Here is a 27,796-nt window from a genome sequence, read left to right on the forward strand (position 1 = left end):
CTCGTGGTTTAAATCCCCCCACTGCATGCGGAGAAAATTCAAACCTGTTTCCACAGACAAAGTCCAGCACAGTCTAGTCCCTGCTGACCTCACTGTGGGCATTCTTCTCAGAGCACTGTACCTCACAGGCCCCCTGCCAGCCTTAGAAAACAGCAGGCTCCCTCCCACCTGAGCTCAGTAGCAAACACTATACGTAGATGTCCAGCCTCATTTCTTCATGTCGCTGGCTCCTTCCCTTTCTTCAAATTTTGGTATAAATATTATATCCATGGACAGGGCTTTCTTCATCACCTGATTCCAGCCCATAAGCAGTTCTTTCTGTGTTTGGGTTTTGCCCATTTTTTTGGGCAGTTTACTCTTTTTTTTTTTTCTCCTCGAGTGCACTGACACAATCTCGGCTCACTGCAAACTCCACCTCCTGGGTTCAAGCGATTCTCCTGCCTCAGCCTCCTGAGTAGCTGTGATTACAGGCACCCGCCACCATGTCTGGCTATTTTATATTTTTAGTAGAGACGGGGTTTCACCATGTTGGCCAGGCTGGTCTCGAACTCCTAACCTCATGATCCACCCGCCTCGGCTTCCAAAAGTGCTGGGATTACAGGCGTGAGCCACAGCACCTGACCACTCAGTTTACTCTTACTAGGCTGGAAATTCTGAAAACAGGAACCCATATGATATCATACTAGTACCTACCAGAGCAGCAGACATGAAGGAAGCCTCTGTTAAAGGAACAAAGGAATGTCCCTTCTTTATCCCCACAGAACAAGGTCCAGGAAAGGCACCAAAAAAAGAATGCAGTGAAATGTTTAACCATTATTAGTAAAGGACAAGAGGAAAAGAAAAAGAAAACGACAACTGGGTAAAGACTACGTAAGGTGTCAAAAAGTCACGTTATATAGTTCCTTTTACATGAAATGTCCAGAATAGGCAAATTCATACAGACAAGAAGTACATGAGTGGTTGCCAGGCCTGAGAAGTGGGAAGAATGAGGAGTGACTTCTGGAGTGATGGAAAAGTTCTGTTAGATAGTGGTGATCGGCCAGGTGTGGTGGCTCACACCTGTAATTCCAGCACTTTTGGGAGGCTGAAGTGGGCGGATTACCTGAGGTCCAGAGTTTGAGACCAACCTGGCCAACACAGCGAAACCACATCTCTAATAAAAAATACAAAAAAATTAACCAGGCATGGTGGTACATCTGTAGTCCCAGCTACTCAGGAGGCTGAGGCACAAGAATTGCTTGAATGTGGGAGGCGGAGGTTGCAGTGAGCCAAGATTGTGCCACTGCACTCCAGCCTGGGCAACAGAGTGAGACTCTGTCTCCCAAAACAAAACAAAACAAAACAAATAGTGATAGGTACACAACCCTGTGAATATACTAAAAACCACTGAACTAGATGCTTTTGTAAAAAGGTGAACATTACGGTAAGCAAATTACATCTCAATAAAGTTTTGTTTTTCTTTTAAAGACTACATGAGATGAACTAAAAGATGGCTATAACCCACTCAGCAGAATGTGATCCCTTCAGATGCCAGAATTGTTGTATTGATCTTTTTTATCCCCAGAGCCTAGCACAGTGCTGACTGACTGAAGGAATGAATAAATGAAGGATGACCTTGATATTAGGGGCTATCACTTGGAAGCAAATGCTGTAGCAATTAGATAGAATGAGGCTTTGGTCAGATCTCATTACAGCAAAGAATGAGCCCTCATGAGAAAATAATTTCACATCACGGCGATGACAGCTCATGATTCAAAAAGGGCTCTTACACCTGTGATGGGATGTGATTCTCATGCACAAAAATAAAAGCCCTGAGAAGTGGGGAGGCCAGGGTATTATCAGTTGCACTTTACAGATGAGGAAAAGAAGCCCCACAGAAGTTGAGGACTTGCCTTTAGACACCTGGCCACACCAAGCATCACGGGGCCCAAGGCCTCTGCAGGATCTTTGGCCATGTCACCACCTTCATGGGTAGGCTGAGACCAACTTTGTCATAAACATTCATGAAAATGATCAGAAAGGTATCATTCAAATGCTGAGCTCCATCCTCAGCTCTATCCCTGACAGATGACTTGACCTTAAATCATTTAGCCACTTTCTTTCCCTATGCAGTCATCCACAAAATTGGTGTGATAAGACTTCCTCTGCTTGCTTTACTAGCATGCCATGAAGATTTAGAGCAGTCTTGCAGAAAGATAAGAAAAATGTATGCCCCTCCATGTCATCTGTATGGGCTGCATACTGCCTGGCCCTGCCTCCAGGAACGTCGCCCTCCTAAGGACAGTCAGCTCCTTTCACACCTCCTCAGAGTCCAAACAGATGGCTTGACCCCATTTCATAGGTAGGAAAAAAACCAGAGTCCCCTAAACACTAGTCAGGCATGCCCACAGTAGGAAAGGGACAACAGAGCACAGCTGGCTCTCACAGTCTCTCTTCCTGCTTTAAATCTTGTTTTTAAGCACTACACACATTTGTATAGGACCCTGAATTTCAAGACAGTGGCACTCTGCACCCTCTTTCCAGGACTTGGCAGGGTGTGCTGTGTCCCACCCAGGAATGTTACCTCCCTTCCCACAAAGAGGGAACCCACCCTGGAGATACTGGATGCCAACTGTGACAGCACCTCCAGCCAGCTTCAGGTGTCCACCTCTTACCTGTTTAACATGTTTTGCTCTCTCTCTGTCACACTGCCTTGATCTTTCCAGTTGATAGCCTCATCATGGTTGTACATGAATGCCCTGGGTGGGACATACATCCTGTGACTCTCCTTAACCTCCAAGCACATTCCTTTTTCCCTGGAATTCCTTCTAGAGGACAGCTTTCCCCCTCCTCCTTTGTAGGGGAGAAGGTAACTTTGACAGCCAAGATTTCCACCTAAAGACCCTGAGATAAGACCAGGCTTGCCATGAGAGTGTTCCCAAGGAGCGTGTATGGGTTGAATCCCACTGACCCTTGGCTCTCCACAGAGGTACAGGTGAGATGCATCCTGCAGTGTCACCAGAAGCTACTCTTAAGAACCCTGCCCTGGGTCTGGGTTACAAATTAAACAGTATTACAAAGTTTTCTTGATTTTTGACTCTGGCAGTATCCCCTTAGAGTCCAAAGCACATTTGCTTTCAAGGGAATTTTGCACTTTGGAAATGACTTTTACAGATAATGTCAGTGCAAGGAGGTATTTGTTAGATAAAGAAATGGCCTGTATTTGGGAAGAGTAGCACTGACACTAATAGTGCAGAAGAAAAGCTAATAAAAGTACTTATATTTGACTGTGCAACAAACTATCTAGCAGATGCCAATGTCTCTCCTATGATCCACCAGCATTGGGACTCACTTGAGTTTCCCAAGGACATTATAACTGGAATGGAAGAAAAGGAGAAGGGAAGGACAGAGGGGGCATATCTACTTATAAGGTATCACTAACCAAAATTTATTATGTGAATATTTATTAGGAAAATTTATTATGCAAAAACTACCTAAAAAATACAAAGTTCCAAATGAGCTGAGGAACAGCTGACTGTGAACCCTAATGTGTGCTCATGGAGACAGGAGGAGAGCGCCATGAGCAGAGGTGGGGTCATAATCCCACCACACTATGTGCATGTTACGGGTTAGACAAGGTTTCCACTCCTATATTCAATTCATCAAATAAATGCACCCAATCATCATCCCCAGATGCTGGCGAGGTGGCCAGCATGACTTCCATTTGAGATATACCATTATCTCCACTTCCTTGAGAATAGTTAACTCACCTGCTTAAGGTCACACAGCTACCACGTGGCAGGGCCGAGGTGGAAACCTGTTTTCTGAGTCTCAGTCTAGTGTACTTTGTCTCACACCATCTTCCCAGAATAAACCATGTGCTTTTATTTACGTAATCATTCAAGAAACACTTATCTATTCATTCAATAAATACTCACTACTTAGTATGACCAGGTACTGTTGTAAGTTGCTGGACCTTCAAAGATAAAACCTTTTCCTCATTTCTGGAATTACAGTTAGCAGCAAATAACCAAATGCATGTAAGAGGGATAGACAGATATATAAGATAGTCATAAGGAAACATGTGATTTACTACTGTATATTATTATCATTAGATGGAGTTTCATTCTTGTTGCCCAGACTGGAGTGCAGTGGCACGATCTCAACTCACTGCAACCTCCGCCTCCAGATTCAAGCAATTCTCCTGCCTCAGCCTCCCAAGTAGCTGGGCTTATAGGCGTGCACCATCACACCCAGGTAATTTTGTACTTTTAGTAGAGATGGGGTTTCTTCATGTTGGTCAGGCTGGTCTTGAACTCCCAACCTCAGGTGATCTGCCCACCTCGGCCTCCCAAAGTCCTGGGATTACAGGTATGAGCCACCGTACCCGGCCTTTAGTACATACTACTATATGCATTTAAAATGCCTCTTGATCGTGATCATTGCTATTTCAAAACATAATGTGGGTACAGATTTAAGAGCTAAAAAAGAGCAAGGTATGATTCAACTAACACATTCCAGGCTTGGCAACTTCAGAATTTATTGTTCATTAAAACTGTATTTTAATTATCCTAGTTTTAATTAAAGTATTATGTAGAGTTGGTGAAATGCAATTATGTGCAACTGACTTAAGATGTATAATAGGCTAATATTTGTAAAGAAATGCATTATTGTCACAAGATCTGCTCATGTAAAATGAAGTGGTATTTTATTGCGAATGAAAAATTGGTACATAGAATATTAAACTCTTGTCATTAAATACTACATTGCCAACTCTAATGGAACCAAGTAATTCTACAATCCCCATCTGCCATGCCCTTGGGCTATTCAGTTGCCACAGAAATGCTTCTCTGTGATGTGTCCTTTCTTCCAAAACAGCAGGGACAGTGTCACCTACCTGCAGACAGGTGCCCAAGAAGCATCACCAAAGATAGGACACTTGAGTGACCTTCATTAAGTCCAACTGCATCACGTGATGGTGTAGACATCAAATGTACTGCAAAAAGAGCCCATAAACCTGATCTAATATTGTTTATAAGTTAACCCTTCATCACACAGCCTGACAATCTGAAGGAAAACAGGAAATCCTCACAACCATTTGAGTCCACCTCTCACTATGCATGGTGAGGCTCTGGCATAAAGCGTGGTGACAGGGAGCTCATCAGCAGTCTGCAGGCTGTTCATGAAAGCAATGTGGCACTTTCCACCTTCTTAACCACTCTGAGGGACACTAATTTGCCCCAGGATAATAGCAGCTCAGACAATGGGATTCCCACTGTGCCCTGTCTTCCTGGATGTGGTGATAACAACAAAAATAACTTTGAGGGTTCTACAAACTAGCACTTGGAGGAGCAGGGTGGCACTTACAGGAGCACACTGGGGCACAGGGGCTGTGCCTATGGCTCCAGCATATTCCCTATACCAGGGTCCTTCCTCCCATGTCTCCTCTAAGTCACAGAGACAGTTATGTGCACAGAACACCACAGATAGATGAGCATTTTTAAGGTGAGCATCCTTGCATAACTTTTTTGAGGGGTGGCATATAGCATATACTCTCTATCACTTAACTGAACATTAGTTGGCAAACTACTTTCTTGCTCATTCTCTTCTGTTGAGTCTCACAATTACTCCAGGAGGAAGAGATCATCCTCTCTGTTTCATAAGTGAAGCTGAGGCACATCAGGGCAGACATCTCCTAGGTGGGATTCCAAGCTGCAAAGTCTAGCAGCCAAATACCCAAAGGAGCAGCTCCAGGAGACCTTCACTTTGTCTAGTCTACCTAGAACAAACCCTCATCACAGCTGTGAGATGGCACTACCAACCCATTTCTCCTCTTCTTCCTTCTAAATCTCAGTTCCTCTGAAGCCCATGTGATTGGGATGTGTTTATTCTCAGAGCTCTTCCCTACTGAGGTTCTAATTCCTCCTTCCCTTTCCACTTACTAAGGACTGTAGCCCCTGAATCCCTACCTTCCTCCATCACCTTCTCCTGCCATCCTCCCTGGTGGTTTTACATCCATGTTGCCATCCACTCAACACTGTGGCCTTGAAGTCTTAAACCTCTCACCACCACTGACCTGCCCCTACATGCCATCTCAGCCCCCATTCTCACAGTCACTCCCTAAACATTGTCAATCCCAACAAAAGTTCCATTCTGAAGTCTAGATTTCAAATACCCCACGTGACAGCCCAGTTTTTCAAGGAAACAGAACCCCTACAACTGCTTACACGTGGACCCTGGAGTGAGAAGGGAAGAGGAAAGCACAGAGGAAGGGCAGGTGACCCAAAAGATGACTTCAGAGATGCTGCATGAAGCTATGTCTCACCTAAGAGTCAGCTGGGGCAGTGTTAGTAAACTATCTGCTGATGCACCTGCACACAACCATTCTCTGATTCCATAAGGATTCAAGGTCACCCCACAAAAGTTTAAGCCTGTTCTTTTTCTCATTTGCATCACGAGATTCCTTCAACGTGGGGGAGAAGTCTGCCCTTTTGCACCAAATGGAATAGCCAAAGTGAAGATGAGAGGACTTGAGGTGCTCAGTATACCCACTTCTTTGCCCACTGCAATTTTTCTTCTAGTCAATAGACTCCTGCCATCTTCTGGTTCTATCCTATTTGAACATCCTTCACTCCTCCCTTATAAAGCTTGTAGACAACCGAGACACATCACTCCCTTGCAGACACCCTCAACGTGCCCCTTGCTTATGAATTCCACATGGTAATTAGGCTAGACTTCAACCTTATGTGAACCCACTTAGCTGCCTTCTCTATAGCTGCATCAGAACTTCCAAACTTTACTGAAGAAATCCATCACCACAAACTGCAACTGTGCACTTGCTCTCATATGTTCCCATAAACCTGGCATGTTTCCTGGTTTGCTTCTGACAGTCTGAATGATTAGCTAATAGCTTCTCTTCTCGCACCAACCCTCACTCTCAAGTTCTAAGTTCATCCCAATATTCATAGAGAAAATAAAAACCCACAAGAAATCTCTCAATTTTCCACAAGCACATTTACCAAACCACATGCACCTGTATGCATATTCTGGCTTCCATCCTGTTCGAGTGGAAGCTGTGAGGCCATGAGGAGCCACCACATGCCACCATCAAGGCCGTGACATGACTCCAGGGCCCTCCTTCCCATACTAGTCTGTGCGTATCCAGGCCACATTTGCCAGGACTTTGTTTCCCCTGGCATACTCACTCTCTCTTGACTCTTCACATTCTCCTTCTCTACTGGATAATTTCCATTAACACATGAATTATAGCTAGTATTTCCCACTGTAAGAAAAAATTCCCTTGACTTCATGTCCTCACTATGAAAACTGCGTGGTTTCTCTGCAGCCACTCGCTCACAATAAAAATGCCAAAAGAGTTATCTCAATGTGCTGTCTCTCCAATTCTTAATCTAATATCTAAACACTTAAACATTCCAATCACTAAACATTTTCTAACTAGAGAAAATAAAATGAAGGTCAACATTTTCAACCTTGCATTTTCTTCTAGATTCAGTATCCTTTCTCAAACTCATTCACAAATCTCTGAGCAACGTTCTCGGAAATAGAGATTCTCAGGCTTGTCTGAAAGTACCATCATGTCTCCTCCACTTTGGCTTGTTAGCTTAGATGATGTGGAATTCTAAGACAGCAGTTCCATCCCTTGGCATTAGGAAGATATCATTCCCCTCTGTTCTCTATTACTGCTGTCAGCTATCTTCCGATCGCTGTTCCTCTGAGGCAACCTGAATTACATGTATGGTTGCCTTAAGGTTTCTTCTTTGTCTTTGATATTCTGCAGTTACACTAAAATATGTATAGATTTGGATTTATTTAATTTATCTTACTTGGAGCCCATTCTGCTTCTTAACTGTGAAGAGTCACCATGTCATAGCAATGATCTCTCTGCATAGTATCTATCCCCCATTTTCTCCATTAGCTGTCTATTGATTACTCTGTCCTCTATATCTCTTGGCCTTTTTCTAGATTTTCCATCTTTCTTCCTCTGTGTTTTATTCTAAGTAATTTCTTCAGATCTATCAGAACAATAAGTCTCACTTTAGCTGCATGTTCTCTGCTCTTTCACCCATTCAATTGACTTTTCGAATAAATGAATACCTTTTTCACAGCAAGAAGTTTGTTTTTTTCTAATTTCATTCTTTTTAAAATCAGTACATTAAGAGATGTTCAACATCATTAGCTATAAGAGAAATGAAAATTTAAAAACACAATGAGATATCATTACACACCGATCAGAATGACTAAAATAAAAGATCGAGACAACACCAAATGCTATGAGGAAGCAGGGAAACATGATCATTCATACAATGCTGGTGGGATTACAAAATGGTATAGCCACTCTGGAAAAGTTTGGCATTTTCTTAAAAAAAAAAAAAACTAAACTAAAAGTGCAACTACCATACAGACCAGTCATTCCATTCCTGAGCATTTTTTGTGTGTGAACACAATGAAGTCTTATGTTCATACACAGAAAAAAGGAACATGAATGTTTATAGCAGCTTTATTCATAATGGCCAAAAACTAGATACAATCCAGATGTCTTTCAACAGGTGAATGATTATCAACTTCACAGTATGGCCACACGAAGAAACACTACACAATAACAACAGGAAACCAACAAGGCTGCAGACAATCACCTAAATGAATCAGAGAATTGTACTAGGTAAAAAAAGCCAATCCCCAAAGGTCACATACTGCATGTATATCTGCAAGAATGTCTACACAACGTTCTTGAAATAACAAAACTATACAAATGAAAAACAGATTAGTGATTATTAGGTCTTAAGAAGGGGATGAGGGCAAGAGGAAAGTAGTTATGGCCATAAAAGATTAACATGAAGAATCCTAGTATGGATGGAAATGTTCTGTTTCTTGACTGTATCAATATCAATATCCTGGCTGTAATACTGTACTACAGTTTTACAAAATCTCAACACTCAAGAACCTGGTTACACCGTACGTAAAATCACCCTTCATTATTTCTTTTGACTGTATGCAAATCTACAATTATCTCAAATACTATATTTAATTAAAAATAGGTGGGAAAGGATAAATACTATATGATTCCACTTACACAAGATAATTAGAGTAGTCAAATTCATAGAAACAGAAAGCAGAACAGTGGTTGCCAGGGACTGGGAGTAGGAGGGAGTGGGGAGTTATGTTTAACGGGTATAGTTTCACAAGACGAAAAGATGTCTTGAAGATGGATGTTGGTGATGATTGCACAACAATGTGAATGCACTTAGTGCCACTAACTATACTCAAAAGTGGTTAAAATAATAAATCTTAGGCCAGGGATGGTGGCTCATACCTGTAATCCTAGCGCTCTGGGAGGCCAAAGCAGGAGGATGGCTTGAGCCCAGGAGCTTGAAGCTGCAGTGAGCTATGAACATGCCATGGCACTCTAGCCTAGATGATAAAGTGAGACTCTATCTCTTTTTTTTTTTTTAATTATGTTTTGCCACACTTATTTTTTCAAAAAAAAAAAAAAAAAAAAGCAACCTCTTCCAAAGACTTCCCACTGTGTACAGAATAAAATCCAGATTCCTTCCCAGATTCGGAGGCTACAGGGCCACAGTCTCTTTCAGTTTAGCTAATAAATCAAGCTCTTTTCTGTTTCTGACATCTGTGCCTAGAACATTCACTCTCTGGAGCTGCATATGGCTGGTTCCTTCCCATCTTGCAGACACGAACCTAGGAGAAGAGCCTCATACAGAGGGGAGCAGTGTGGCCTTGGGAGTCAAATGGCTCCCATGCTGGCCAGCTGCTGGCCCCTCCCTGCCTTAGTTCTCATCAGGAAAGCCACAATAATAACATTACTAAACCGCTGGGCTACTGTGAAGATTACGTGAACAGTTATAAATAAAACCCTTAAAACAGTGGCTGGCACTCAAAAATCATTAATTATTATTATTAAATATCACATTGAGAATATCACAGAAATTATGTGCATGAATGAAGCTAGACAAAGGATTTCATATTCAACGATGTCCTTTTTGTGAAATTCTGAGCAGGTAATCTAACCTGTGGTAATAGACATCAGACGAGTGGGAGGGCAGGGTTGCAGGAATGCATACTAACTGCAGGAGGGGCCCAGGAACTCTCTTGATTTGGATGGTAATTTCTTCTGTGTACATATTTATTGAAATTCTTACACTGTGTGCTTAAAAATGTGCATTTTGGGCCAGGCGTGGTGGCTCACGCTTGTAATCCCAGTACTTTGGGAGGCCAAGGAGGGCGGATAACGAAGTCAAGAGATCGAGACCCTCCTGGCCAACATGGTGCAACCCCGTCTCTACTAAAAATACAAAAATTAGCCAGGCGTGGTGTTGGGCACCTGTAATCCCAGGTACTTGGGAGGCTGAGGCAGAAGAATCGCTTAAACCCGGGAGGCGGAGGTTGCAGTGAGCCAAGATCATACCACTGTACTCCAGCCTGGCAAAACAGTGAGGCTCTGTCTCAAAAACAAAAAACAAAGAACAAAAACCTGTGCATTTGTCATACGTAAATTATAACTCTATAAAGTGTTTTTTAAAATGTCACCTCCACAGAGGGCCTATCCTTAGCCACTCAATTCAACTCCCTCCAGTTTGGGACTCTCTCTTCCCACCCAGCCATGTCCTCAGAGCATGGCAGCACAACCCTCACCCCAAAGTGTCCTGTGTATTACCTGCTTCCATATCAGAACACACCTCACTGAGAGCCACACGTGGGATGCCTCGATTCCCCTTTCTGTCCCGAGCAAGCAGAACAGTGCCTGGCACTAAGTACTTGGGAAAAGTTCATGAATGCATGAAGGAAGGAAGAGAGGGAAGGGAGGTACAACAGCCATGGCATCCCTTTCCTTAGCAGTAGCACTGAATGTTAACACCTGAAAGGACTGTAGACATGGTTAGAAAACCCTTTTCATTTTTGACATAGGAAAATGGAGACAAAGAGAGAATAAGTAATTTTCCCAAGGTCAGAGTTATGGTGAAAGCAGGTCTGGAACCCATATCTACTCATCTGTTTTACTTATACCAAACATGGCTCAGTTCACACATATACTCTATAAACATTCATGAAATGCCTATAAAATATAAAATTTTAAAAGCTCATTATTTTGAAAGCCTAGTAAACTATAAAAATATTATTACAACCAGATCTACTTCAGTTGAGCATTAAGTTGTGACTTCCAATGCAAGTGCTAATTTAAACAAATCTTTCTTGAAGAAACTGAAATCAAATAGTAATAAGTTAAAGGATGTGCAAGTATTTAAGCATGGATAATTATGAGTCAGACTGTTTCTGAGTCACCTGGGACACTGTTTACTACACATACTTCACAATCCAGAGGATTACTGGCAAGTCATCTATTGCAAAGCTGACTGAAGGTTTGAAACATTTAATCTTTATAGAAACTTCGCATTTCCAGGGAAAAACATTCAAGAATACTTGTGCTTGCACATTCCTGTCAGGTAGGCTACACAATGCAATTTGAGCGCAAGAACCTGCAATTAAGCAAAAGAATGGCACTGTACAGAGTAAATTTTTGTGTTGCAATCTGATAACTACCAACATAAATTACGTCGTGGAAGTAAGAGAAATTCAGCACATCAATATTCACATTCATATTTTGAGAAACCAATGGAAACAATGAAAATATATCTAAACCAAAATAAAACAGAACAATTTTATTATCAAATTAGACTGTATTTATAAAACAAGGCCATGCTCATCTTTGATTTGCAAAGATAGCAAACTTTGGATTCAGTAAATCAGGAAAATAAACATGTGTTTTCAACTTCTCAGATAAATAAAATCTATAATTACCTATTCAAAATTGTGAATATAACTGATTCTCAATTCTCTCAAAATATTGTTTGGCCTTCCAAGATATTTTTTCTGCTTCATCAATAGCATTTTTCCTTGAGGTTTGTTCTTATTTGTTTTCCCCTTCTGCTGAGGAAGTCTGTGGACATTACATGACTTTTCTTCACATTCATTCATCCAGCCATTCCAGCACTCTGTATCTCCTGTGCATACCAGGAGGCCAAATATAGGTGGAAAACAAAAACATTTTAGGTTGTCAAAACCACTTAAAACTGGCCAGGCATGGTGGCCTGTAATCTCAGCACTTTGGGAGGTAGAGGCAGGTGGATTGCCTGAGGTCAGGAGTTCAAGACCAGCCTAGGCACCATCGTGAAACAAAGTCTTTACTAAAAATACAAAAAATTAGCCAGACGTGGTGGCACACACCTGTAATCCCAGCTACTTTGGAGGCCAAAGCACGAAAATCACATGAGCCCTGAAGTTCGAGGTTGCAGTGAGCTGAGATCATGCCACTTTAACTTTACTCCAGTCTGGGGAAAAAAAAATCTTAAAACAAACAAACAAAAAAACACCTGAAACTGTTCACATTTGTAGGTCTTGTCTATTTAGACAGTTTTCTACTCTCCCTTGGGGTACAAACGTGAATCGTACAAATGTGAACAGTTAATTCAAAAGATAAATAGCAGGATGCTAACTAAGTTTTTCTCATTTCAGAGTTTTGACTGAAGCCATACATCTTATGACAATGGCGTTTTTAAGATCCCAAGAATTCTAAAGAGTACTTGATAAGAGGTGGTCAAAACAATCCAAGTATATTGCATGTATAAAACTACTACTCACACGAAAATTAACTCCAGATGGATTAAAGATTTAAACATAAAACCTAACACCATAAAAACACTAGGAGAAAATGTAGGCAAAACCATCCACCTAGGCATAGGCAAGGATTTCATGACTAAAACACTAAAAGCAATGGCAATAAAAGCTAAGATAGACAAATGGGATCTAATTAAAACTCAGAGCTTCTGTACAGCAAAAGAAACCATCATTAGAGTGAATCGGCAACCAACAGAATGGAAAAAAATCTTTGCAATCTACCCATCTGACAAAGGGCTAATAACCAGAATCTACAAATAACTAAAACAGATATACAAGAAAAAAACAAACAACCCCATTCAAAAGTGGGCAAAGGATATGAACAGACACTTTTCAAAAGAAGACATATATGAGGCCAACAAACATGAAAAAATGCTCATCATCACTGGTCATTAGAGAAATGCAAATCAAAACCACATTGAGATATTATCTCATGCCAGTTACAATGGTGATCATTAAAAAATCTGGAGACAGACGCTGGAGAGGATGTGGAGAAATAGGAACACTCTTACACAGTTGGTTGGAGTGTAAATTAGTTCAACCACTGTGGAAGACAGTGTGGCGATTTCTCAAGGATCTAGAAATAGAAATTCCATTTGACCCAGCAATCCCATTACTGGGCACATACCCAAAGAACTATAAATCGTTCTACTCTAAAGGCATATGCACACGTATGTTCACTGCAGCCCTGTGTACAACAGCAAAGACCTGGAACCAACCCTAATGCCCATCAATGATAGACTAGACAAAGAAAATGTGGTACATATACACCATGGAATACTACTCAGCCATAAAAAATGATGAGTTCGTGTCCTTCGTAGGGACTTGGATGAATCTGGAAACCATCATTCTCAGCAAACTGACACAAGAACAGAAAGCCAAACACCGCATGTTCTCTCATAGGTGGGTGCTGAACAATGAGAACACATGGACTCAGGGAGGGGAGCATCACACACTGGGGGCAGTTGGGGTGGTAGGGAAGAGACAGCGGGGGGTGGGGAGGGAGGGAAGGGTAGGAAGGGATAACATGGGGAGAAATGCCAGATACAGTATGCACCTAAAGTTAAATAAATAAATTAAATTAAAAAAACACAAAACTACTACTACTACATGTATAAAACAAGGAATGCTACTACTACTCCATGTATGAAACGAGGAGTATTAACCTGTCTCCCTCCCACAGTGGAACTCATCAAGCTTGGGAGAATCAGACCTCTGCCCTCTGGCAAGTGTGAGTCACAGATTAAAGCCCTAAGGTGAGATGTTGGGAGACAGCTCTGCCAGCATTTGGGCTTGTATCAAGTTGTAGGGTACAGACACAAATCTTAACTTCACTTGTCCTAAGATGCCTTTTTCTTTTGCCCCATCATTTCAACTATATCAGCTCCTTATTGTTTTGGCAGCCTTACTTCCCCTTTGCCATGTAACCTAACATATTCACAAGTTCTAGGAATTAGGACCTGGGAGGCCATTACACTGTTGATTTGTTCTCTGCTCCTCTGGCTTCAGGAGCAGTCCTGATTATCACGAAATTTTCTCCTATTGATTTGATTCTGTATTTCTCTATATATTCAACACATTTTCTTTTTGTATAAGACAGCCAAAGTCAACCTCTGTGACTTGCAGCCAAGAGCATCTTCTTCTTCTTAGTTTTGGAGGCAGAGTCTTGCTATGTTGCCTAGGCTGGTCTCTACCTTCTGGGCACAAGTGATCCTCCCACTTCAGCCATCCAAGTAGCTGGGATTATAGGCATCCATCACCATTTTAACTGATACAATGGAAGTCTTTGGGGTACACCTACTGGCTAATTTATTTCATAAGTTTGTAAAGAGCTTTAAATACCATCAATACACCAAGTTTAACCTAGATCTCTTTGCTGATCTTGAATCAGCTATTGGCTCCTTTTGGCTATCCACTATGCATCTCAAAATGCAGACACCACTGCCAAACCTTTCACTTATATAGACAAAATTCACATCTCCCAAAATCATCTCTCTATTTCAGCAAATGCTATCTCCATTCTGCAAGTTGTTCAGGCCAAGAAAAGTCACAGAGTTATCCATTGTTATTCTTTCTCTAATTTCCCACATCCAATTCAACAGCAAATCCTACTGATTCTACTTTCAAAACATATCAGTATCACACACTTTTCAACCCCTCTATGCAAACCTAGGTTAATCCAGCTGAAAGCTGGTCTTTTAAAAGATAAGGAAAAAAGACTAGAGCAATGTATGGAAAAAATAATCAAAAATTTGCTGAAAGATGATCAGCAAATAAAGTGGAAAGAATCAGGCTGATACAGAAGCAAGTGTGAGACTGAAAGTCAGGCAGACTGGGGTTTGAACCCTGGCTCCTGGTGTATCAGCTGTGTGCCCCGGGGTAAGCTGTTTAACATCTATCATCTTTGGTTCTGATAACTATACACAGAGCTAATTATACCTGGCTCCAAAGGCAATTGTGAGGATTAGAGAAGATACATTTAAAGTAGGTACTCAATAAATAATAGCTTCTGTTAAGATTATTAATAGGCTATTCAACTAATTTTTTAAGTTAGAAAAACATTAGACTCACTGTTTCCCTTGAAAATGAAAAAAAAATCATTTAATTATAAGCCTAAAGCTCACATTTTAAAGGCAGATAATGAGATAATGTTTAAAAATGGAGGTGGGGAGAGAAAATGAGCCTCCTTTACCACATGACAAAGGTACATGTATTAGGGAACTGAACTCACACAAGGAGGTTAAAAACAGGTGCAGAGAGGCCGGGCACAGTGGCTCATGCCTGTAATACCAGCATTTTGGGAGGCCAAGGCAGGCAGATCATGAGGACAGGAGTTCGAGATCATCCTGGTCAGCATGGTGAAACCCTATCTCTACTAAAAACACAAAAAGTAGCCGGGCACGGTGGTGTGTGCCTGTAATCTCAGCTACTCAGGAGGCCGAGGTAGGAGAACTGCTTGACCCTGGGTGGCAGAGATTGCAGTAAACCGAGGTCACACCACTGCACTCCAGCATGGGCAACAAAGCCAGACTCCATTTCAGAAAAAAATAAATAGGTGCAGAAGCTTGACTTGCATTTCAGTATGTGTGAAGCACCTTGAGTCAAATGCTGTAATTTTTAAATGGCATCTCTGTGGGTATATAACAAATTTGACACCATCTGACTTGTGCTAGCAATCATGTGGGTGAGAGAAATGCAGGAATGCCCTCCCATCTTCAGTCAAAAGCTATAGTTTTCTAGACATGGAAAGTGATATATCTGGGTTTTTTTCATATTTAGATTTTTTAATTTTAAAAAATTTAAACTTTTTATTGATGCATAATGGATGTACATAGCTTCAGGGTACATGTGATCATTTAATACATTCATATAATTTGTAAAGATCAAATAAGTGTACTTGGGATAGGAAAGCTGTATCTCTTTGAATGATGTATAAACTTGTGGAGAAAAACACACCCATACTGATTTATGTAATCTTGCACAGCAGGTACTTAATAAATGTGGGGTGATGATGAGGTGGAAAATATGAAACTAAAGGGCCTTGCAAAAGTGTAAATATCCATAATCAGCCTCATCTCATCTCTTTAAAAAATGGTATACTGCATTATTTCCCTGAGATTAGAGATTTATCAACAGCTTCATGCTTGTAAGCAGACCATTTGTTTGATATTACACTAAGTTAAAGCCCTACTAGCATCTTTACTTTATTAGCTCACCAGGAATTAAACCGGCTTTAGCATGCATTTGCAAGTTTAAAAAATTTATGAAATTAAGAGTTATTTCATTCTATACACTGTCACACTCGTGAATAAGTGTTGTCTCATAAATGTAGCTAGAACACAGGTTAACAGATGCATTAAGACAGACTTATTTGCTACTAAGTTAAAAGAATTCTTCCACTATGAATTTTGCTGCAGCTGACATTAATTAAAAGCTCCAGTGTTTGAGAAGAAAGCCTAATTCCATCTACCTCCTCATCCCTGGTACCAATTCTACCCTATGAGAGAGCTGGATAGGCCTCCTAGACTAGTTTGCTCTTTTCAAGATACAAGAATGTATCTTGCCTGAACTTTTTTTTTTGAGACAAGGTCTTGCTCTGTCACCAAGGCTGGAGTACAATGGCACCATCATAACTCACTGCAACCTCCAAATCCTGACCTCAAGCGATCTTCCCACCTCAGCCTCAGGAGTAGCAAATAGCTGGAACTACAGGTGAGTGCCACCCCACACCCAGCTAATTTTTTTTTTTAAGTTTTAGTAGAGATAAGATTTCACTATGTTGCCCAGCTGTTTTCAAACTCCAGGATCACTTTAAACTCAAGCAATCCGTCTCCTAAAGTGCCGGGATTACAGGACAAGCCACCATGCCCGGCCCTTACCTGCCTTTTTAAGCCTAACAGTCTACTAAGAATGAAAAATCGATCCTTCATCTTTGTTTCACCGAAACTCAAGAGGCATCTTTTATGATTGGAATCAATATAAAGGTGGATACCTAAGTAACCTGTAATCAAATAAAGAAAAAAATACATCAAAACCCATTTTCTAAGGTAATTGATAATTTTACTAGAATTTTAAAATATGTGGCATGCATATGTATACATAAATTTTGTTTCCAATAACCAAAATAGAAACATCTGTGAAATAAGTTTACATGGTGGCTCACGCCTGTAATCCCAGCACTTTGGGAAGCTGAGGCTGGTGGATCATTTGAGGTCAAGAGTTCGAGACCAGCCTGGCCAACATCGTGAAACTCCCTCTCTACTAAAAACACAAAAATTAGCCAGGCGCGGTGGCATGCTCCTGTAGTCCTAGCTACTCGGAACGCTGAGGCAGGAGAATTGCTTGAACCTGGGAGGCAGAGGTTGTACCAAGCTGAGATTATACCATTGCTCTTCAGCCTAGGCGACAGCCACTCTGTCTCAAAAAAAAAAAAAAAAAGTTTAGATTCCAGCAGGATTCCAATCCAAACGTAGAACACTGGAGACATGGGGCTTAGGGAAGTCATTCCACAGATGCTGAGGTAGGGGTGGGGGACCAGAATCACGAGGCTTAGGAAAGGAATTCCACAGATGCTCAGGCAAGGGAGAGAGCAAGTGGCTTCCCACAGTGACTTTCATAATTACATTTAAAATGTATTTGGCAAACTATCTCGCAAATATTCTTTTTGAAAAAAGCAAAACAAGAGTGTTTTCTCCCGATGAATTTTTATCTGAGGGCAACCACCTAACAGCATAAAATATCTGACTTCTGGCCTAAGCTTACGGCATTTCATGATTCTTCTGGAAATGTTCATCCTTGAAACCTTTATGTTTAGAATACTGTCTTTAAATTAGGTTATAAAATGTCCAGTTATGAAATATATACCAAGCGTTCTTTTTAATCACTTAAAGCTCCAAGTGAAGAAAACCTGTATGGCATTAGATAAATATCTTGAATGTGAGATAGGCAAGAACACCTTGAAATAATGCTTAACTAATCACAAAGCAACTATTCTGCAATAGATGGGTGAACCACTAATTAGATGAAGAGAAATAAAACTGTCATGGTAGGATAAAAGGATAAAGAGAAATAAGCAGTAATTACTGTTTTATCGTCAGAGAAAGTAGTATCAAACACGGCTTAATAAAAGGAGGGGGGAAAAACCCCACAGCTCTATAAGTAAATACCAGCACTCATTAAATTAGTACTAGGAGGCAAACACAACTCAGGGATGACAATGACATCTTAAAAGTGCATTCATAAAAGAAAAAATGGACTGTGAAGTTAGGTAAGGGTGCTCTAGTTTTAGGGCACACAACATACTGAAAAGTAACATTACAAAGCTATTTGCTTAAACTGCTTACAAACAGTCAAGCCAGTCCTAAAATAGATGTTTATTAAAGATTAGGATAGGCCTCCTAGACTAGTTTGCTCTTTTCAAATCATCGGTAACCTTAATTGATACACTTAATGTGTAAATGGTGCCAATAAGTGACATGAAAATTTTATGTGAAGCTTTAATGTTTGGAGCAACTTACATTCTGTTGCTTGGAATAATCTTGTGCCCTTCTCTAAACCAAGTCACTTGAGGTCTGGGGTAGCTGGTGATGGATAGCAGGTTTAGAATTGCTGCATGTCCTTGAGAAACTGTTTTCCTCTGGTCCGTATCCATGAAACTTCCCATATCTGCAGAGAAAAAATAAGTGCTTTCCAGTTCTAGAAAACATTTTTTGGGGAAGGAAGAGGTCACAGATAGAAATGGGTACATGTTACAGTAAAGTCATCTAACAACAGGACAAGTGAGACTGCAACGAAGCGCTGACGAACAGGGATCTGGTTGTGAGTATAGCACAGGGCGAGTCATGAGCCTCCCAAGTGCCCACGCTGCACATGGCGTCAGCAAAGCCACATGGGTCTTTGCCCTACCTGACAACACAAGGGAATGTCTGCAACTGTCTGTGATATTGAAATGAAATGCTGAAGCCATCCTAGAGCCACATGAAACAGGTTTCTCAGAAACCGTCACAAAATAGTTCCGGACATCTAGCTCCTAAATCTTTCAAACTAGTTCCAGCCAGCACCAGCCCTTGCTCTCTTCAGCTTGTTTTCTTCATTTTTGAGGTCACTGTTTCCCTTACAGATCTTTTGGGAGCACTATTTCATAACCACTGACAAGTCTATACAGCATTCTCCCACTCCCATATAGTTGACTTAATTTGACGCAACCAGCTTTTGTCCAGTATTTGTTCTACTGGTAAAAACATTTCAAAAATGGAGTCATAGGAAAAAACACAGCTATTAGAATGTAGGTGTAAATGGCTAATTTTAAAATTGTTAACATTTGAAATTTTTGAAAAAAATCCATATTATGGTCAGATACAAATATATACACAAATAGATATGGCAAAATAGTGTATTTTTATTTATAGTTAAATAAGTTTGAAATATTCCACAGAAAAGCTCTACTATCAATGTCTTCTTGATTCAAAAGAAATTTCCTATGTGACAGTATCTAATATTTGAGGGAAAAGATGAAACAAATCAACAAATCAGATTAGAAAAATATTCATACTTATTTTAAAAGAAAATGAAATTTGTTATCAAAGCAAAGGAGAAAAGAAAGATTAAAAAAAATCTAAAGGCAGAGCGCAGTGGCTCATATCTGTAATCCCAGCACTTTGGGAGGCCATGTTGGTGAGGAGTTTGAGGTCAGGAGTTTGAGACCAGCCTGGCCATGGTCAGGAGTTTGAGGTCAGGAGTCTGAGGTCAGGAGTTTGAGACCAGCCTGGCCAACATAGTGAAACCCTATCTCTACTAAAAATATAAAAATTAGCTGGGCGTGGTTGTGGGTGCCTGTAATCCCAACTACTCAGGAGGCTGAGGCAGGAGAATAGCTTGAACCCGGAAGGCAGAGGTTTTGGTGAGTCAAGATCGCACCATTGTACTCCAGCCTGGGCAACAGAGTGAGACTATCTCAAACAAAACAAAACTAAAACTAAAAGCTAGAGATATAGAATAGAAACAAAAACATAATTAAGCAAAATTCAATTTTATTATATAGAATTTAACGTAATAATTTTGAAGCTCTTCTTCAAATATCATTTAGGTATTGATCTTCACTCTACTAATTACATTTTCAATTATGCAATTGAATAAAGTTCTCAATTATTCTGCAAAATTCTTGGCATCACAATTTAGAAAAACTTAAGCCTTCCTAGTGATTTAAAAAAGCAGTCAAACATATATAGCATCACCACTTCACTCAATCACTAGGCTTCTGGCAGAATAGTAGAATAACTAGATATTATTTTATTTCATCTAGTCACACGGAAAGCTACAAGCCGTAATTGGGGTTAAAATGACAAATGAGAAAATAGTCATCACCAAATAGTACGCAGCCCAACTCAGGAGCTCTTTTGTTCTCTAAAGTTTATAATGATATAAAATGTAATTTAAACAAAGAGAAATTTTGGTAGTACAATCAAGATATAATAAAACAAGCCAGGCTCACTCTGTAATCCCAGCACTTTGGGAGGCTGGAGCAGGAGGATCCCTTGAGGCCAGGCATTAGAGACCAACCTGGACAACACAGTGAGATCCCTCCCCTACCCAAACCAAAATAAATTAGCCAGATTAGCCAGGCATGGTGGCACACACCTATGGCTCCCACTACTCAGGAGGCTGAGGAGGGAGGATTACTTGAGCCCGGTTCAAGCTTGCAGTGAGCTATGTTTGTGCCACTGCACTATAGCCTGGGAGACAGAAAAAGATCCTGTCTCAAATATATATTTATTTATATACATATTACATATATCACCTATATATTTGATATATAAAATATAATTATATTCTGTCTGTTTTACATACATAAATACATAAAGTAGGCAGTCCATTTTTATTCTTCATAGATTTTGAATTAGAAAAAGGACTAAATACTTTGCATAGGCCAAGTTCACTCTCCTGTTTTTCCTCAAAACTACAGGAAAATGTAAGCTTCCTGCATTCTTTCTCCTTCATTTACGTTTAAAAGTTTCATTCTCCAAAATGAATCTGCTGAATAAAGAGTTAATAAATCCCCATAACATGAATATCATCTGGGATGCTTACTATCCATGTATTTTCTGTGCTACAGCAAAAAGATTTCTAAATGAATCATCGTTGGAAAGAACTGGCAATGAATAGATGAACTTTGACCTAAATGGACTTAACTTTTTACTTTAAAAATATTTTGAATCCAAACATAGTACAAGCTAAGAGCAGCTGATTCATAAAACAGAAGGCATCCTATTCACTTTTTAATCCTCCTCAGGGCCTTGTAGGGTCCTGAATCTTTTCAAATGAAGAAAAGTGGCCTTTGCCTCATTGGCCCCTCGCCTGGCCAGCCACACTGGCTGCTTACTTATCTCTCACTGAATTTAGCAATTATTCTACTAGAAATAGAACCAAAGATAAAAATCTCAGTTCCTACAATGGCGAAAAGTGATTCTGATTCACTCCCCAGTGACACTTGTTCTTTAACATTTGGACATCTTCCTACTGTACACATACATGCGACGTGAACTTCTGATTTTCTTTGCAGGAGTGCTCCCATTCTGTTTCGCACCACACAGCGGTAAAACCCAGCATCGAGCTTCTGTAGAGATGGAATAATATACCTGTTGAATACCCAAAAGAAGTGTTAGTGCTTATATCCAGTGTTAACAGTCATATCTAACCATCAGATGCTATTTTATCAAACAGTACTGGCATCTCTTCTAGTATATGCTCAAAAAATACTTTATTTTTGGTAACCTAATATCTGTGCAATCCTTCCCTAACCAAGACACTAACTAGAATTACCATTTATTTCTGAGATTATTGCACTGATACCTGTCTCCCCAAGAAGGCTGTAAATATCACCCAAAGCTAGGATCTACTCTATCTGATTCATCATTGTAACTGTGGTGTCTAGCACAGTGCCATACACACAGGAGATATTACAACTGGTGGAATGAGAAAGGTTAAATAATTAAAAGTCATTGCATTTAAACTAGTCGTCAATAAAAAGTCATTTATAATTCTCTCTCCATAGAATGTCAGAATTTCCAAAGATTATTCCTAAAACTGGCAATAGTCTTAACACGATATCTGGTATCTCTCTAAATGAAAGGGCAAACAACACTTTCAGGATGAGATACAGAGTTCATCAAGGCAGAGAAAGCAATGCCATCAGGATGCCTCTCCCCAGTCACTAATGTGAACATATCTCAGCATAGCATATTCACTTCCTTTCCTTACTTCTCCACGTATGCCCTGACGTTAACTTTAAAAACTTTTTTCAGATGATAAAAAAGTCATTTCATCTGTATTTTCCACTTCTGTGACTATAAGGAATCATCTTTCAATTCCATGCCTGTCTGTATTTTTTAGTATATTTTCAAAGGGAAAAAATAAATAAAAGATTTAGTTTCTATAAAAGCCTTGCTTTAGGTTTACTGCTTAGTTTTGTTACTTAGAATGCTTTAAAATCCATGAGCAAGTGAAGATATGTAACCAACAATCACTTGAAATGAGTTTTACAACTCCTGAGCCTACACCTAAGCTGCCCAAGATGGTACAGTAATTGAGTTCTTGGCCAGGTTCACAAACAAATTAAGAGTAACGTGTGAGCAAACTACATAGCTAAGAAAGAGTTAATATCCAAAATACATGTGGAGTGAGGTGTGGTGGCTCATGCCTATAATCCCAGCACTTTGGGAGGCCAAGGCAGGCAGATCACTTGAGGCCAGGAGCTCAAGACCAGCCTAGTCAACATGGTGAAACCCAGTCTGTACTAAAAATACAAAAATTAGCCAGTGTGGTAGTATATGCCTGTAATCCCAGCTACTTGGGGGTGCTGAGACAGGAAAATCACTTGACTCCGGGAGGTGAAGGTTGCAGTGAGCTGAGATCACACCACTGCACTCCAGCCAGGGGACAGAGCAAGATCCTGTTTCAAAACACACATGCACACATACACTACATGAGGAAAAAATAGCTAAAAAGAAATACTTTTAATACGGGCAAAGACACTAGATAGACATTTGGGCAAAGACACTAGATAGACATTTCTCCAAAGCCATACACATGGTCAACAGATGTATGAAAACGTGCTCAATGTCCCTAGTCATCAGGGAAATGCAAACCCAAACCACAGTGAGACGTCATCTTACCCCTGTTAGGATGGCTACTATCAAAAACATGAAAAATAAATGTTGCTGACAATGTGGAGAAAAAGGAACATGGGAATGTAAATTGGTGTATCCACTACAGAAAACAGTATAGAGGTTTCTTTAAAAATTACACATACAACGACCATATGACCAGCAAATCCCACTTCTGGGTATATTTTCAAAGGAACTGAAATAAGGATCTCAGATGTCCGCACTCCATGCACACTGCAACATTATCCACAACAGCCAAGACATAGAAACAACTCAGGTGTCTGATGAGAAATGAAGAAAGAAAATGTGGTGTACACACACAATGGAATATTATTCAGCCTTAAAAAGAAAGAAATCTTGGCATTTGCTACATTGCATAAGATCTTCAGGTTCATCTAAGTGAAGCAAACCAGACACAGAAGGACAACTCCTACCTCATACCACTTATGAGAGGAATCTAAAATAGTCAAGTTCATAGAAGTGGAGAGTAAAATGGTGGCCACTAGCAGGTACAGGGGAGGGGAAATGGGAAGGAATCCAAGAGCAGGAAGTTTCGGCTATAGGAGATGAGTAAGTCCTACAGAGCTACTCCACAGCATAGTGTCTACAGGAAGAATACTGTATTATATATTTTAAAGTATGCTAAGAGAGTAAGTCTTATGTGTTTATATCACACAAAAACAATAATAAAGAGGGCAGGAGGAAACTTTTGGAGGTGATGGAGAGATTTATGCCATATATGGTGGTGAAGGTTTCATGGGTGTATAATTATCTCATAACTCATCAAGTTGTACACATTAGATGTGTACAGCTTTTTCTAAGTTTATCATATTAAAAAATAAAAACAAATGTATGCAGGTTGCAATTGAGTAAGTTACATCATATTTGAACAAAAAACAAAAGAATAAGTCTTGAGGCTTGGATACTTTTCACATATGGGAAGGTGTCTATCATAAGAAAGAAAAGAAACCAGCCTGGGCAACATGGCAGAACCCTTTATCAACAAAAAGTACAAAAAGTAGCCAGGTGTGGTGGCGTGAGCCTGTAATCCCAGCTACTTGGAAGGCTGAGGTAGGAAGATAGCCTGAACCTGAGAGGTGGAGGTTGCAGTGAGCCAAAATGGTGCCACTGCACTCTAGCCTGCGCGACAGAGCCAGAGCCTATCTCAAAAAAAAAGAAAAAAAAAAAAGAAAAAAGAAAAGAAAAGAAAAAGGAAAAAAAGAAGCTCAAATAGACTAATTTCCAAAAAGGGGAGAAAACAGAGTGATGTATTCTTTACCCCCCCAAAAAAGATATTCCAGTAATACTTGTCTACAATTTAAAAGCATTTCCTTTTACAAACTATAATCAGAGAAACCTTTCCAAAATCGAGTAAAAGACAAAGTGCACACTATGCTGTATTTGCTCAGTTCCCAAGCACACCTTGAATCACTTATATTCAACTCATTGCTCATGTTTTTATTCAAGTATGTACAATTAGACAACCTGAAAAAGGAACTGATAGGCATAATTTTAAGTGATTAAAACATTTGGACAACACAATTCAAGATTAAGCAAATATTAATCAAAGTCTGTTTTCCCCTCCGATAATCTTCTTGAGCACCTAGGGAAGGATTAATAAAATCTTTTATAAAGAAAAAATATTGCTGAATTTTCATCTTGAAATTTTTATTATTGTATGTGGAATGGTTCACCTAAAACAAAATTAATTAGTGAATACGATTACAATAATGTCAAATTGAACACAATGAGCCGATGCCATTTATTTAAATTACAAATCCAGACCAGGACTATGTGCAGTTTTGATTACTATATGCTGTGATTACAGTAGAGGGGAATTTTGATAAGCTTAAAACAAAGTCAACAAAAGTTTTTGGAAAGAAATAGCACAAGTCATTGCAGTATATATTTGAAACACTACAAAGACAGTTTTATCACTGCAACATAACCATATTTATATGACTGTTCATTCTACTTTTTCCTGTTTTTCAGTAGCTAAATAGGTCTTAAATTCTTATGAATTTCTATAGTATTTCTATGTACTAATGCACAAAAATTGAACTGTTTTCAAATACCAGGAAGAAACAGAGACAAAATTGAATATTAAGCATATGCTGTTTTGTACCATCTCTTTAGTCTAATGTCTCACCAGGGAAAAAATATGAAAAAAAGTTGCAAAGTCCTCTACCTATTATGGGAATTCCTACACAAATTATGTTCACCTAACAGATGGGAATATTCATTGTAAGTCTATTGTTTATAAACACACATTTTTAAGCAGGCAAAGTTTCCTGGCTCTTTATAAGAAAGTATGATAAAATCCTAGCACCATATGCCACTAAAATATAGAAAACGCCTGTTCCTATTTCAACTCCACACAGCAGGGAATGTTTGCATTCACTGTATCAAGGCAGAATTCTACTCAACTAACAGAACGTTTTCCAGGGCCAGTTCATCATCAGGAATGGCAAAGAAAATAAAACACAAAATCCAAACAAAAACCAAGGGCTTAAATGTCCCTTTCTGCGAACAGGAGAATGCCTCAGCTGTGACCTGCAAGTCTGAGTGGACCACGGGAACACCTCTAGAACCCCTAGAATTTCTTTAGGAAGCAGCATCAGGTCCATCTCATGGTCCATCCCATGAACAAATGCTTACACTAGACATCTGACATTTTCAGTCTGCCTAGGATCTGAACCACTTCCCTATATCTGGAGAATTCTCCACCCTACGAACTTTTGTGGAGATAGAGCTTAACTCAAATTAAAGGCTGAAAAGACCACATCTGGATATTCCCAGACTGCAGACTCTACAGGTACCAGGTCTGAGACATAGCATGGCCAATTAGACACATGTGCTCTGGATTTCTAAATCTGGGGCTGGTCATACCCAGGAAGAGGCTAAAGGAGAACTCAACTGACAGCAGCAGTAGTGGGGGCACAGTGGAGCCCTAGTCCAGAGGAGCAGTGGAGTGTCCAGTGCCAACTGGGGCAGTGGCTCAAGCAGTGATGCCCAGTGTGTGGTGGGGCCAGCCGCAAAACCCACATGGGACTAGTTCTGGAGTAACTGTGGCTCACTCTGTTCCTGCCCAATCTCCAGGCTACCTAGTGATTGATTCTAAGGGCACCCTAATATCCATGCAACAACTCACACAAGAGAAAGTTGGTTTCTGTGGCTTTAGAACCCTTTAAAACTTCACGCCATAGAACACAGCCAAAATAATTTTGGCTGAAATATATTCTGAAGTTACTAGGTGTTCACCACGGTCACAGCAAAACCTAAATAATACCTCGTAGAATCATTTCTTTGAGAAAAAGAAAAACATGGCTTCCTGCTACTACCAAAAAATCATTAGAAGATAAAGAATCCCCCAAAAGTGGGACACATTTACCTGTTATAAGAAGTCCTCTTGAATATGAGCCACTAAAATTTTAAAAAACCTCTCACAAAATACTACACTTCAGAATAGTTACTGTTCAGCAGTCTTTTCCAGGCACTGCCAGATGCTATGGCTGAGTCTACCTGTCACAACTACAAAACCACAGCTTCATCACAGAGGGGAAAATTTATACTTTCCCTATATGGTCAGGGAACCTAATTTGAGTCACAAGAAAATATCTGCATATTCATTAAAATTAGATGTAAGATTTTTCTTTTTCAATGGTGGGGGGACTGTGAATATCCATTTTATGTCACTTTAGATAAGACTATTCTCCACAACTATAATTTTTATGCTGGTATGAAAATATCTATTTTGCAAGAAAATAAGCAACCAAGTTCTATAATAAGCTTTTATACCTTGGACCAAAGCCTATTTTTATCCTTAAAGTGAAAAAAAGAGGGTTAAGGTAAAAATAACTGTAGGCCATTTATGTCCTTCTTGGAAACACATCAATTCTCTTTTCTTTGGAATGACATGATAAATAATTGTTTTCAATTTTATTTTTACAAATTTTTTGATGAAATTTAAAAAATCCAAAGTGGAATAAGTCTATAGCAGATTTTCTCCTGAAGCAAAATAATGAAATGAAAAATCCAGACTGTGCCATAACATGCTATCTTAGAAAAAGAAAAACAAAAGAAAAATTCAAGCTGAAATTTGTTAAGAACGAGATACATATATATGCAACTTTGATGGTATATACAACACGCTAACAGGTCCTAGGCATCGGGCAAGCTTTAGTTTTTAGTTCTTTCAAAAGAATTGAACTGGCCGGGCGCGGTGGCTCAAGCCTGTAATCCCAGCACTTTGGGAGGCCGAGGCGGGTGGATCACGAGGTCAAGAGATCGAGACCATCCTGGTCGACATGGTGAAACCCCGTCTCTACTAATACAAAAAAAAAATTAGCTGGGCACGGTGGTGCGTGCCTGTAATCCCAGTTACTCAGGAGGCTGAGGCAGGAGAATTGCCTGAACCCAGGAGGCAGAGGTTGCGGTGAGCCGAGATC

The 27,796-nt window shown here is 39.9% G+C and overlaps 1 protein-coding gene across 1 annotated transcript in view; it reads right to left on the bottom strand.

Moving 5' to 3' along the window:
* The window catches only part of SDK1 (sidekick cell adhesion molecule 1), a 652,070-nt gene that overhangs the window by 611,166 nt on the left and 13,108 nt on the right, over nucleotides 1-27,796 (bottom strand). The window contains exons 2-3 of the mRNA XM_021675988.2: nucleotides 21,715-21,821; nucleotides 18,705-18,852 (exon numbers count right to left, since the gene is read on the bottom strand). Coding sequence (XP_021531663.2) covers nucleotides 18,705-18,852; nucleotides 21,715-21,821 — 255 coding nt within the window. The remainder of the gene's footprint in view (nucleotides 1-18,704; nucleotides 18,853-21,714; nucleotides 21,822-27,796) is intronic.

This window comes from Aotus nancymaae, unplaced genomic scaffold, assembly GCF_030222135.1.
Source record: "Aotus nancymaae isolate 86718 unplaced genomic scaffold, 86718_ANA_hifiasm-v0.15.2.pri h1tg000015l_0, whole genome shotgun sequence".
Classification (NCBI taxonomy): Eukaryota; Metazoa; Chordata; class Mammalia; order Primates; family Aotidae; genus Aotus; species Aotus nancymaae.